At 37.0% G+C, this 14,373-nt stretch overlaps 1 protein-coding gene across 14 annotated transcripts in view; it reads left to right on the forward strand.

Annotated features, from left to right (window-relative positions):
* PWWP2A (PWWP domain containing 2A) overlaps positions 1-14,373 on the forward strand; it is a 39,339-nt gene that overhangs the window by 9,261 nt on the left and 15,705 nt on the right. For 11 of the 14 annotated variants that reach the window (XR_006268936.1, XR_006268938.1, XR_006268939.1 and 8 more), the window contains exon 2: positions 7,438-8,402. Coding sequence is in view for 7 of the 14 variants with exons in the window: in XM_043464816.1 (XP_043320751.1) it covers positions 7,438-8,402 (965 nt within the window). In the remaining 7 variants the exon portion in view is untranslated. Of the gene's footprint in view, positions 1-7,437; positions 10,104-14,373 lie in introns of those variants that run through there. The other 3 variants (XM_043464814.1, XM_043464815.1, XM_043464820.1) reach the window with 1 other exon arrangement.

Consider the following 14,373-nt stretch of genomic DNA (forward strand, 5'->3'; position numbering starts at 1 on the left):
ATGCAGCCTGCCCATGCTCCCCACCCCCAGTTTAATTTTTCCTGGCATTCTTGTTCATAATATGTGGATGTTTTGTTTTTATGTTGCTAAAGTCATCTTCCCTCCCTCCTCACTCATTTGGGTACCCACAGTCCCTGCAGATTGCGTTTATAATACTTGGGGCTTTTAATTAAAAATATCCACTCACTCAGTTAACCAAATTGAATATATTTTTAAAATATTTATTTACTTATTTAGGCTAGGCTGCACAGGTTCCCAACCAGGGATCTTAGTTCCCCAACCTGGGATCAAACCCATGCCCCCTTCAGTTGAATGCAGAGTCTTAACAACTAGACCACCAGGGAAGTCCCAGATATCTATTAATTTTACTATAGTAATAGTTACCGTATATTATGCCTACTGTACAGTAATTACGTATACTCTTAATCTTGACAATTCTGTCAAGTTACTTCAATTACAATATTGAAAAAGCTCTGAAACCAATTTTCTGTTAAATTTTTTGGTGGCAAAACCTAACCTGACTGAAATTATATGAGGATATTACGTATTTATCCCATTTAACGTGAAGTTGTTTCATGTCACCACTGAACTAGTAATATGCTTGATGAATCAGTGCTTATTATCTTTTGAAAGCTGGGAAAACTCAGGCCTGTCCATCTCCATGGGGTTCAGAAAACAGTATGTGGGCCTGTCAGCTCCTCCACTCCCTTAGAGGTGAGGACGGGGGGGTTAAGTAGCTTGATGAACTGAGGGGGAGCAGTAGTAGTTGTGGTTAGGATTCTGATTTTGGGGGCAACTGCCTGGATTTGTATCTTGGCTGTACTGCTCACTAGCTGTGTGATCTTGGGAATGTCATTACACTCTCTGCTTTAGTTTTTCATCAGCTACAAATTGTGATCATTAATCAGTTGGTGTAAATAATTTAGAAAAGTGCCTGGCACAGAGTAAGTACTGTATAGTTGTTAACTATTCATAGTTTTATGAAGTAGCTATTAAGTGGCAGAACTAAGATGACAGCAGCTGTTACAGTCATTTAAATAAGTTTTCTTGAATAGCCACCCAACCTAATGCATTGTGGCCCGCAGTATAATCTGCATCTTCAAATAACTTGAAAAAGTCTATAAGCTTCAAGTAATATTAGTGAAGTATAACTTTCCATTTTAATAAGGAAGGATGACATTTATATTTTGTGAAGGAGTGAGATAACTAGGAGTTTTCATGATGGATAATGAGGGATGTGTCTCAATTTTTTCTTCCCAATAACCCCTTGGGGCAGATGGATTTTGAGGGAGTTATGGGCTTTGTCATGAAGAGAAAGTTATAGTGTCATTTGGGAAATTTAGTCCTTCTTACATGCTTCTAAAACATAATTGAAAAGAGCTCACTTTTGATGAAGATAAACTTCAAATTTAGGGAAAGGAAGGTGTTTTGTGTTCTTTTTACTTGTTAAATGGTGGGATGAGACTAGAACAGCTGAACTTTTTAACAAGTGATTTGTACTTTTGGCCTCATCACTATGTAATCAGAAGCCTTCACTGGTCTTGTCTTTTTAGGAGACTTGTATTCTTCATCCGTCACACTCTTAACTAACCCTCCCTCATACACATGCTCCTCAACATGTCCTCTTTTTCCACCATATGGACTATCTGTATTTTATTGCTTGCATAAGCCTCTGAACTGTCTCTTATGGAAGGGGTCTCAGTTTGCTGATGGGTAATTCCTGTGCTGCATCTTTTCACCTGTTGGCTTTTTACTGTACCTGCTCAGTTTTTTGCTTTTTAAAAACTAACTTTAGTTGGTTACCAACATTCAAAAACAGGCAACCACTCTGCCACTCCTGTTTTGCTCTCATTGAATCTGCTTGGGCCCTTCCAGGTGTAGTCTGCTGCAAGGCTCACCGCCTAGTCACTAATCCTCCCTCAGTGCTTTCTTTCCCTCTGGTCTAGAACCTTTCTTTAGCAGCGACTCTTGCATTCTGTCTCACCTACTGTAGTTGACCCTAGGGCTGGGGATTAGTTTTGTACTATCTGACTAATTAGTACTTGTATTTGAATAGATTCTGTGCTTAGCGGTACTTGAGGTGAGTTTGTGGGTATTTATGCTTAAGGAGAACAATATTTCTTTTTTACATATTTTCTTTGGAAGTTTTAATTTTTTTCCTCCTTTTCTTGTCTGTGCTACAGCATGTAGAGTCTTAGTTCCCCAACTAGGGATCGAACCTGTGCCCCCCGCAGTGATGCATGGAGTTTTAACCACTAGACCGCCAGGGAAGTCCCTGCTTGAAAGTTTTGATGGAACTGAGGTGTAAACTAAATTTAAGATTATACTTTTTAGAATAATTTTTAAACTTTGAAATAATTTCAAAATAGAGAACTTAAACTCTTTTATCTAGCTGCACTGATTTTTAACATTTTGCCACATTTACTTTATCATTCATTATATAAACATGTTTTTCTCTTGAACTGTTTGAGAGTAGGTTGCATACATCATTCTCCCTTACCTCTTAATATTTGAGCATTTATTTCCTAAGATCAAAGATATTTTCATACATAACCACAGCATAGTTTTCAAATTCAGGAAATGTTGATAAGAGAATCTTCATCTGTTTTGTAGCTCGTGTTTCATTACTTTTTTAATTTTCCCAAAAATGTCCTTTAAAACTTTTTTCTTGAGTAAATGTACTGCGTTTAGTTGCAGTATAATAGAGAATGTAGGAAATGGGGACTGCCCTCCTTTTAGTTGTCTGTCGCTTGCCCATCAGAGGCTCAGGTTACACAGGCAGTGCTGTGTGCTCAGGGCACCACGTCTGTGGGCACGTGCCCTCCTGTGATGTTCTCTTTGAGTCTACTCGGGTCAGGGTGTTGTCCTGTCATCTCCATCATAGTACTGTTTCCTCTGCAGTAATAATTCCTTCATCACCATGGAAATATACTGCTTCTCATCAAACTTGCCCCTCTTCAGTAGACAATTAAAAAAAATTAAATTGTGGTAAAAACATAAAATATACTCTTTAAGTGTATGTAGTTCAGCATTGTTAAGTACATTCATATTGGTGTGAAGCAGATCCTCAGAACTTTTTATCTTACAAAACTAAAACTTTGTACCATTACTGTACCCATTACGTAACTCCTGTGAATTTGACTACTATAAGTGGAATCATACTGTCTTTTGTGATGGACTTATTTCACCTAGCATAATGTTTTCAAGGATAATACATGTTGTAGCATGTGACAGGATTTCTTTCTTAAGTCTGAGTAATACTGCATTGTATGTTTATCCATTTCTAAGTTAATAGGTATTTGGTTTGTTTCCATCATTAGCCTATGGTGAATGCTGCTATGTATGTGTGTATGCAAATCTCTTTGAGAACCCTTTTTGGTTTTTTTTTCGGTTATTGGCTAAATACTCAGAAGTGGATGTGCTGGCTTGTATTTTAAATTTTTTGAGGCATAGATGTACATTGTATTTTATTTTTATAAAATTTTCTATTGCACATAGATGACTATTGAACTAATTTCATTTGACCTAACAACCAATCTTGCAGAGATGCAGTGTGAACCAAAATCGGCTCGCTTATGCTTGAACCTATTGGTAATTTAAGGAGGGAGGTAGATGTTCTGAAAACATCTGCTTGAAATGAGTACCTCTAGATATTTTAAAAAATGGGTTAATTGCGTATAATTTTTTCCTACTGTAGGTTTTTATAAGAGAAGAGTTTTGAGAGAGAAAGGATCCCCTTTGTCTTTCTTTCATACACTTGATTGGAGGGAGGTTTGGTCCAAATGGGACACTGGAGTCTGTCTCAACTAACTTGCCTGAACTTCTTTTCTGAGCATTTGTTTCACGTCTACATTGGCTGAAGATTCTTTTTCATAGTGATTTTCTCTTGCTTTGACACAAAGTACCTATTAAGCCCTAGTATTGCCCTCAGAATTTTGATACTGATTACTCCGAGATTACTAAGATGATGGCTAGTTTTAAACTAGTTCTGAACTAGATTCACAGGAATCTGCAGAAGTAGGGCAGGGAGGTATCCTGTCTACTTTATATCCAAAAGCTATTTTAAATTAAGCCATAATACCTGAATAATTTTCCTTTAGAAGATTTGGGAACTAAAGATTGGAAATGGATAAGAGTTAGAATGAGTTGTTGCTAATGTGTTAATAAATATCCTCATGCTGCACAAAGAAGGGGAGGAGAAAGAGGAGAGATGGTTTGAATCTTTTTACTCAACTCTTGAAGTATCTGTAAAAAGTTCTTTTGGAAAAAGCTCATGCAAGGGATACTAGTCTGCTTTCTTCCTCTCCACTGATCATTAAAATCTTCCTCTGCTGAGGTCACTCTTTGGTGAGCATTCACATGGGACATAAATATCTTCACCTTAGAAAAAGGTAAAGCAGATATACTTGCTAAAAATTTAGATCCTGTGTTCCACCCTAGGAGAGTCTTCACATTCAGTCTTGGGGCAGGGCTTAAGAATCTCCCTTTTCAAACACCGTTGAGTGGTGGTGTGTTATAGATTTCCCCAATGTATTTGAGAAATCAGATTTTAGGGTTTTTAGGAGACCATAGTTTTGTTGCTACTTTATATTCTTATTAAGGTTACAGTTTCATAAGTCATTGGCTTTCACACTTGAGCATAGTAATATATATTTTATCTGTGACCCCTGTATATACACGTATACATGAGACAGATGCACTGCAGTTAAATATATTTACACTTAAAAAAAAATTTAAATCATAGACATGACTCACAAAATTGATTTTGCAACCAGCCTTTCCACACTCAGTTTGAAAACAGCCATGGTATTAAGTGTTGTTCCTGGAACTGTAACCAAAATGATCACTAAGATGGAGTAGGACATTGATGCCCTTTTCCTCTTAATTTATTGTTCTGGTTGTTTTTGGAAGTTTTGTTATCAGTTAAAAAATATTTGCCAATCCACTACCCACAATTACTAGTTAGGCTTCTTTCTTTTTTTTCTCTCTCTTTTTTGGCCTGCAATTTCCATTATCATTATACAATTAAGTGCCTCCCTATGTTATTAAAAATATGTAATACTTGTATTATATATGCATAAGAAGAAAGGCAAAAAATCTAGTGGGGAAACTAATGTTCTTATTAAAAACTCCATGAAGGTGGACATATCACATTTCACAGCTTATTTGATATAAACAGCTTTAAAGTAATTGGCCAGATGATACATAAGAGATATAGAAAGGATCTGAAACTCAAGTAAATTATTAGTTGAAAGTAAGATCAAATTACTTGAAAAATGGTTAACATTTATTGACCTATTAACCTCCCTGAATTCTCTAAGGTAGGAAATAGTGCTATTCTCTTTTATACAAGCAAAAACTGAATTTAGAGGGGTTTAGTACTGCCTGAGAATACAAAATTGTTAAAAATAAAACCAAAAACTAAGATGATTGCAGTTTAGTTATCCCTAATGAAAGGAAGAAGATTTGTTCTTTTCTCAAATATGGAAATAAGTGAAAGTATAATGGGACAGAATGATGGCTTCTAATACAAATTAGGGAATTCTGTTGTTAATACAAATAGTGGTCTCACCTCATTAAGTTTTTTATGTAGCTCCAGAATAAAACACAAAAATACTTTGCCTTCCTGTCATCTTGAAAGTGTTGAGCACTTACGTATAAGGCCAAATACTCAAAGTACGTTGCGATTAAGTAGTCAGGAATCAAACACTTGGGTACAAAATGCTATACTGGAATAGAAAGCTACTTAAAAAAAATTTTTTTTTTGTATTGAAGTGTACAGTTGAAAGCTAATTTTGCAAAGTCTGACATAGTGAGGAATTTGTTCTCCCTTTGTGGATTAGCACAGACCCAAACTTGTCCCACCCTAGGTAAAGAAGGCTTTCCTCTTCCTTTGTGGCTTATATTTGCTAAAAGTTGCTGGTTTGTCATAGTCAAGCTAACAAAAGACTTCAGGAAGAAAACCACTCAGGCCTTGGAACCAAATGTCCTGGTGTTGGCTCCTCCTGTATCCCTGCCCAAGTTTAGGTATCTGTAGCCCTAAGAACTCAATCTAAAGATTTCTTTCCAATGAAGAATTCAGTACATTTTCAGGGACATAAGGATGGTTTAGAGAATGTGAGAACTGAGACTCATCCATTCTCCAGAAAAACAGATCTATAAAAACATTTGCATCTAATAAGGTCAGGGGTTCTACCTGACTATTTGAAGCCAGTTCTTGGGTTCTGCGTACTTTTGCTTTAGAGGAGTGGCATTAGAACTGTATTGTGTTTAATACTGTTTTACTCAATTAGTGCTTAAAATTAGCATGTTAACATGTACTTGATGAAATTGGTAGTGTGATTTTATTTTTATGTGCAGGATTCTGAGTAAGTATCAAGTTTAGATGTAAGGGTTCTTGATGTTTAGCTCAGGCATATTAAACCACAGTAAGTCCACCTGAGAAGCAAGGTTATTTGACCCCTGTTTTATTTGAAATTGATCATTGTAGAGATTTTTGTTCTCTACCAGTGCTTCACAAACTGGGTTTGGATCTGTAAGGGAATTTTGAAATCCATTTAGTGCATCTGACTAGCATCAAAACAAATGAAAATAGACCAGAGTAGAAAAAAATACAATTATGTATAACATATTATAAGGTTAAGTAGTGACGCTTCTGCTCAGTTGTGTGCATTCCTGTATGTATGCGTGCACGTATACATGCATAAACATTGCATTGGATTGCAATGTGAAAATATTTCTTAATGTGGGATGTGATTTTAAAAGCTCAAAAGCCATAGTTCTACAGCTCTCTGCTTTTGAGGTTACCTGAATTTCTAATATTTCCGTGTTGTTCCCCGCCCCCAACCCCACCCCCTTGGGGATAGGGTGGGGTGGATGAAGGAGCTGAGCTAGGGTAGAACAGTAGAGAAGCAAATACCTGTGAATCTTTAGGGTTTAAACAATAAAGTTGAGATAGGATTTTACTGATTCAGTATTTTGGTATTGGTAAGGGCAAATTTGCTTTGTGAAGCTTTTAAAAGCTATTATATAACCAGAGGAAAATCCATATACTACACATTTATAGTTGCATTTATTGGACATGTCTAGTTGAGAGAGTGTTACAGCAAATGACATTAAATATTAAGCTATCTGACAGAATCACCTTACTGATTCAAGACTGAAAAGATCTATTTTAAATAACAGCAGCTATCATGGCATTTCTTAGAGCAAACTATTGAGTATTTCCTGTTGAGTGTATGCCAAAATGTAAGACCAAAAAAATGAAATGGTATGCTCTGGGACTTTTGTGGGGAGGTCCATCTGTAGGTTTTGGTTTGTTTTTTAAAGTGAAATAGCTTTCAAGAAAGGTCACATAAACAGTAGGTGGTCTTTCAAGAAATGGAATTGTAGATACTAACTTAATGGCTTCTTTTTTTCCTTTCATTTCTTTCAAAGGTTTGGGCCCCATGGGATCCCTGTGACAGTGTTTCCCAAAAGGGAATATAAGGATAAACCCGAAGCCATGCAGCTCCAAAGTAATACATTCCAAGAAGGGACAGAAGTCAAGCGTGAAGTGAATGGTGCTGTTCTCAACGACCCTTCTCCTGTCCCACCTCCTGAGCTCAGCTTGGCCGAAAGCCTGTGGACTTCCAAACCACCACCTCTCTTCCATGAAGGAGCACCTTATCCTCCCCCTTTGTTTATCAGGGACACATATAACCAATCAATACCTCAGCCGCCTCCCCGGAAAATTAAGCGACCCAAACGAAAAATGTACAGGGAAGAACCTACTTCAATAATGAATGCTATTAAACTACGACCCAGGCAAGTTTTGTGTGACAAGTGTAAAAACAGTGTTGTTGCTGATAAAAAAGAAATTAGAAAAGGTGGTAGTGCAAGTGACTCTTCTAAATATGAAGATAAAAAACGGAGAAATGAAAGTGTAACTACTGTGAATAAAAAACTGAAAACTGACCATAAGGTGGATGGGAGAAACCAAAATGAAAGCCAGAAAAGAAATGCTGTGGTTAAGGTTTCAAATATTACTCACAGCAGAGGCAGAGTAGTCAAAGTTTCTGCTCAGGCAAATACATCAAAAGCTCAGTTAAATACTAAAAAAGTGCTCCAGAATAAAAACATGGATCATGCAAAAGCTCGGGAAGTGCTGAAAATTGCCAAAGAAAAGGCACAGAAGAAGCAGAGTGAAACCTCTACATCCAGAAGTGCGCATTCAAAGGTCCATTTCACACGTCGATACCAGAACCCTAGCTCAGGCTCTCTTCCACCCCGGGTTCGTTTAAAGCCCCAGAGATACAGGAATGAAGAAAATGACTCTTCTCTGAAGACCGGGCTGGAGAAAATGCGAAGCAGCAAGATGGCACCCAAGCCCCAGTCCCGTTGCACCTCTACCCGCTCAGCAGGTGAGGCCCCTTCAGAAAGTCAGAGTCCCTCCAAAGGCCCTGAAGAGGCCAGCAGTGGGGTTCAGGACACAACTGAAGTGCTTGTGCCTGGTGAGCAGGAGGAACCGCAGACCCTGGGCAGAAAGGGCAGCAAAAGCAGTATCTCTGTTTACATGACCCTAAATCAAAAGAAATCTGACTCTTCCAGTGCTTCAGTGTGTAGCATTGATAGCACAGATGATTTGAAATCCTCCAACTCTGAGTGTAGTTCTTCTGAAAGTTTTGATTTTCCTCCAGGCTGTATGCATGCACCTTCCACCTCCACTTCCTCCTCTTCAAAGGAAGAGAAAAAGCTCAGTAATTCCTTGAAAATGAAAGTCTTTTCCAAAAACGTCTCTAAGTGCGTCACACCAGATGGCAGGACCATATGTGTAGGGGACATTGTCTGGGCCAAGATATATGGCTTCCCCTGGTGGCCAGCCCGTATTCTTACCATAACTGTGAGCCGGAAAGATAGCGGTCTTTTAGTCCGACAGGAGGCCCGTATTTCATGGTTTGGGTCTCCAACAACATCTTTTCTGGCTCTTTCGCAACTCTCCCCCTTTTTAGAAAACTTCCAGTCACGCTTTAATAAGAAGAGAAAGGGCCTGTATCGCAAGGCTATCACAGAGGCAGCTAAGGCTGCCAAGCAGCTGACCCCTGAAGTGCGGGCTCTGCTGACACAGTTTGAAACGTGAACATGGACAGTAAGGTAGGCAAGAACCTTTGGGAGGCGCCCAGGTTTTCTAGTCTAGTGAGGGGGTAACTTCTATAAGACAGCTTGGCCAAACCCGAGAGAGACTGCACTCAGCTGGCTGCTTTTTTATACTTAACCTTATAGCCATTTTTAGACAGAAGCTTAAACTGAACAAGCAATCAAATTTTGTCTTTAGGAAAGGAGATTTTAGCAGTATTTTTCAGTTTTGAAGTCTAAAACCATCCCAGGCATTGGAGCCATAGCCTGAACTGAAAATGAATTTTTGCAGGGACTGTTAATTGCCATTTGTACCTAGTACTGTGTGTATGTGTATATGTATACACACACGTACGTGTATGTGTGTACATAGATGCATACATATATAAAATATCGCCTGTCACTGTGTGACACAGGTTGCATATCTGGGATCTTAAGGGCTGGTGAGCTGGGGGGAACAGTGAGGATATTTAATGACTTCTTGTTTTTTAATTAACCAGTACTTTCTATGTGCATAATGGCACAGGAGTTTGACTTGGATGTCTGACAAACTGCGATGCTTGCTGTTGAGTTGCAGACTGGGGAAGCAGCCCAGTACTGAGGATTAAGACTGTAAAGGCTGACTAGGTCTGAATCATCGCACCCTCTCTCTTGTCCAGTGGGGACTTAAAAACTTTCAAACTTCTGGTTTGGGAGTTTAGATAGGTTTGTCTTTGGATATGTAAATAGTTGATTGCTAAATTTGGTCAGATTTCTCCTGACTGACTGGCTGTTCCTAAATTCTTAGGATACGTCCCGATAAATTACACTTTGTGAATTAATTGTCATATATGTAATTGTTGCATTCTGGATGTACCTAGTTTGATAATTTTTAAAAAAAATTTCCGTTTAAGGTTATCTGTTTGCAGGTCAGAAAATGAGAAACTGTAATTGTGTAATGCTTTGAAATGTAAAAAAAAAAAAAGCTGTAAATAAAATCGACTAAATCCAAATTATTTGTGTGTGTTTCTCAAAAAGCTTTGAACAATTTCAGGATGGTAGAAAATTATTCTTTGTAATAGTATATAGAGAAGATGAAAAAAAAATCACCTATATTTTCCTATTTGCCCTATCAGGGAATATATAATCTGAGTCTAGATAAAATTCAAATGAGGGACTAACCAATATATTCTTAAAATGAGGTTTTGTAGTTTAGAGGTCTGATAAGCTTCTAGATTTGAGCCTGTCCTCCAGCCAGTTTTTTATAAGTACAGGGGTTTTAATTCATATTTAGCTTTACTATTTCATCGCATGCTTCATTTTTTTTTTGGTTTTACATTTGGGTAATTACAAAGACTCTTCTCTGCTTGATCTCTTCTGCCTCAGGTATCATTGCTTTTGGGGCTTGTAACTTAGCTAACTATTTTCTACATGGTCCATCTGTCCCTAAGATTTGATCTCTTATTTTCCATTTTTAGCTTTTGTATTCTTAGTGAAAAATCTGATGGCCTTTGGAGGCAAGTTTCTCCCAATATTTATAAGTTGCTTTCATATTGTATGCATCCAACTTAACCTTTAAGTATGATATAATGTCAATTTGACACTTTTGGAAACTTGGAACTTTTAAAGAGAGCAACTTTTTGTGGATTCCTAAGTAATCAGTTTGAAATACTGTAGTTCCTATGGAATTATGAAAGGATTTTAATGGAGACTGAGATCAATAGTCTGTCAGCTTCCTTAAGGTAAGGTACTGATTTCTACAAGTAGAATTTCTTCTGGGGAACTCAGTCAATGCTTTTTGATTATAATAAACACACAATTTAAAAAAAGATATTTCACTTGAATAGAACATATTCTTTCCTGCAAACAGAAATAACTAGTATTTTTTAAATTCTTTGATTATAATAGGCTGAAAGAAGTTCAGTGTGATTGAGGGGTTTTAAGGAAGTATCTTAAAGGTTTTCAGAGTATTTGTTTCAGATTAGTGAATTTGTTCATTCAGTTATTTTTTGAAAGTTTCAAATCTAAGGTTTAGGAAGTTTTAAACTAGGCAAAGTCACCTAAGTTATGTCATTCCAACGTCTCGTGAAATGATCCAGGTGAGTTTTATCTTAACATGTTTTTGACAGTGGATATTGCTAATGTAGTCAAGTGCTCAGGCAAATGTGCTCTTGTGGGATAAACTAAATTTGTTTCAGAAGCCATGGGGAAAAGAAGAAAAAATCATGATTGTTGAATATAAAAGTCAAACTTAATTTGATACAATCCATACCTTTGAGGAAAAAGTTGAAGCATAATCACAATTGTGCATGATCTCTAATCATGCCAAGTAAGCCCTCAGCTTTAAACCAGCAGTCTGGTATATTTCATCTGAATTTTCAATAAGGAAACTAGTTTGAAAAATTCTGTAATCTTTTAAGATGTACTGTATGTTCTAAACACTGCATACCAATAGCTGCATGCTAAACTGTTTTTTTCAAAGAGAATTTTTTTAAGCAGCTAAGATATATTTATCCAGGGTCCACTGTAGATGGAGATAGAATTGGGTAATTGTAGTCATTTTTAAGTTTCTTTTTAATGACAAAAAAGGACACTTACTCTTTGTCTTGTGCTTAGTCGCTCAGTCGTGTCTGACTCTTTGTGAACCCATGGACTGTAGCCTGCCAGGCTCCTCTCTGTTAGTAGGATTTCCCAATCAAGAATACTGGAGTGGGTTGCCATGCCCTCCTTCAGGGGATCTTTCCAATCCAGGGATCGAACCCAGGGTCCCACGTTGCAGGTGGTTTCTTTACTGTCTGAACCACCAGGGGAGCAATCTTACTATGGAGACAACCAAGTGGGTATTTTCCCCTGTGCAGAGAGAATACTAGGCTTAGAATACTAGGCCAAGTCTCTAGTGGTCCAAGAAGACTGGTTAGAACAAGATTAGCAAAGGTGAAAAACTAGGCAAAGTAAAAGCTGTGAAGGCTAAAGATGTCTATTTCTAGAAATCTTCAGAAATGTAAAGCATCAGAGTGTGTTTTAGTTTTCTAGAATTTATAGATCAGAAAGGGTCTGGTTTAAATTTGCAAGGAGCTCTTTCTAGATGTGGAACCAGAGATCTGTTATCAGTGAAACAGAGAAAGTAGAATTCACTCGTCTGAAGCCCATTTGCGGGACTTGACACTGTCCCTACTTGGATATTATGAGTAAAGTTTATAGTAATGAGTAGAAAAGACAGGTGGAATATAGATATGAGGGTGGACTGCAGGCAAAGGAATATGGAACTTAAAATCAACTAAATGAATATATACATTGTCTGAATATCTAATGTGAAAATAGTGAGTTGCACCTCTATTTGAGCCGGTGGTACTTACTAGTGGTTATGCACATTCCTTTATATACATGTACATCTTTTTTATATAGAGTAACTGAGTTGGGAACTGGAATACCTTAAGGAACCAATAATTTGGATCTAAAATTAGATTTTCCCTTTTAAGTTGTTAATTTTTCTACACTCTGTGCTGCACTGGTTCACATTTGTTACTACTCATAGCAGAGAAAAGGCTGGCAAATGTCTAGAAAAGTTGGTAATATGTAAAGTCAGGACAGTGTTCTGATTTGTATCCAGTGGTGGTCTCCAGTAGGGGATTTGCCAGAGAATTCTGAAGACCCTATTTGTAAGTTGGGACAAATTTACTTTTTTCTTTGGGACTATACTAGTATGGTTGATATTAAAACAGTTAAAATGCCTGATAGAATTCAGAAATAGAACAGGAGGCTGGTGCCATGCCACTTGTCAGGAGAAATAAAACAGCTAAGCTGTCTCAGTTACTTTCACCTCGTTCTGACTTAGTTACTAGGCTCTTCAGACTCTATTTGCTTGTGTATGTTTACTGTGTACCTTATTTCAACAAAGAGTGAACAGAAATGTTAAAAGATGAAAGCTTTAGCAGTTACAGTCCTAGGGATATAGATGATGTATGTATCTTTAGTTTTCCAGGATGTCTTGGTGTTTTTACCATGGAGAGTTGATGCTGAGATGAGAAGAGAAACAGCTCAGCTCTTTTGTTTACCTAGTCAAGTAAGAGACTTAACCTTTGTAGACTCAAACAGGGCCTTTTTCCTGTTTACTTTTTTTGTGACTGTAGGTGGAACTCATTTCTTCTCTTATATTAATAGAGCATTGTAATTTGCTGGGATTTTATTTTTTTGGTATTTAAAAACTCATTAAGTATACCTAACCCAGTTTACCATTTTAACCAGTTCTGTGGCATTGAGCGCACCCACACTGTTGAGTAGTCGTCACTACCATCCCTCTGTAATTTGGTTTGGGTAGCAATCGTCTAAGTTTGGATGGCGTTGTTCTGGCAGCCTGGTTTCCAGCATTCCTTCCTCACCAACCTACACTCCTGCACTGCACCTACTGGTGCCCACTTTTAAGAACTATAACTACCTCTTGGTAAAATTTTTAAGTAATTTTATTTACCAGAGTAGGTTTTGGGTTAAAACCGTCACTTCCTAATGACAAACAATTTTGTGAATGTGAAAATCATTTAAATGATTTTAGTACTGGAATTAGTTTCCAAAACTTTTTTTACATGTCATCACACTCTTTACCATATTTTCATAATATGGGTACTGTTTTTACACTTTTTATGTCAGTACTACTAATGAAAAAACAGATATTCTTTGACAAATGTAGATAATTCTGTTTGGAATTCTAAGATCATCTTGTTTACCACACTCTGGTAGGAAATACTGAATTTTTATACCCTGTCTTAAAATTCATCTTGGATAGAGTTAGGTTTTAATGCATCTAATTAATCTCTGAAAAAACTGATTGCCAAACTTGAATTTTTTCTTATACGATCCTGTGTCATGCTAGCATAAAGACTGGTTGTGGGGATGTGTAAAGGAAATGAAACCAGGATTTATCAAAAGAGTGAATTTCAGTCAAATTCTCACTGTTCACTGAATAAATTAGATGGCTGTAGTATATGTAGTCTAACTTGTGGGCCTTTTGTTTTAGACATTTTGGTTTGTGAAACAATTTCATAAAACTTTGATGTTGAAAACTGGCCAGTTCTAAAATTACTTGTCTTTAAGCTTAACATAAATATTCTTGTAAGTTTTTGATATTTGTAAGATCTCATTAAAAAATAAGTTGAAAACACAGCCATTATTTAAGTATGGAGTTTTCCTTATAAGAATGTGACAGTTAACTTCCTTTTATTGACTTAGAAATCTTAGAGTGCTTTTATTGCCAGAACCGTAATTAAACCTCCTTATGATTTTTTT

The sequence above is a fragment of the Cervus canadensis genome, chromosome 4 (assembly GCF_019320065.1).
Source record: "Cervus canadensis isolate Bull #8, Minnesota chromosome 4, ASM1932006v1, whole genome shotgun sequence".
NCBI classification, from domain to species: Eukaryota; Metazoa; Chordata; class Mammalia; order Artiodactyla; family Cervidae; genus Cervus; species Cervus canadensis.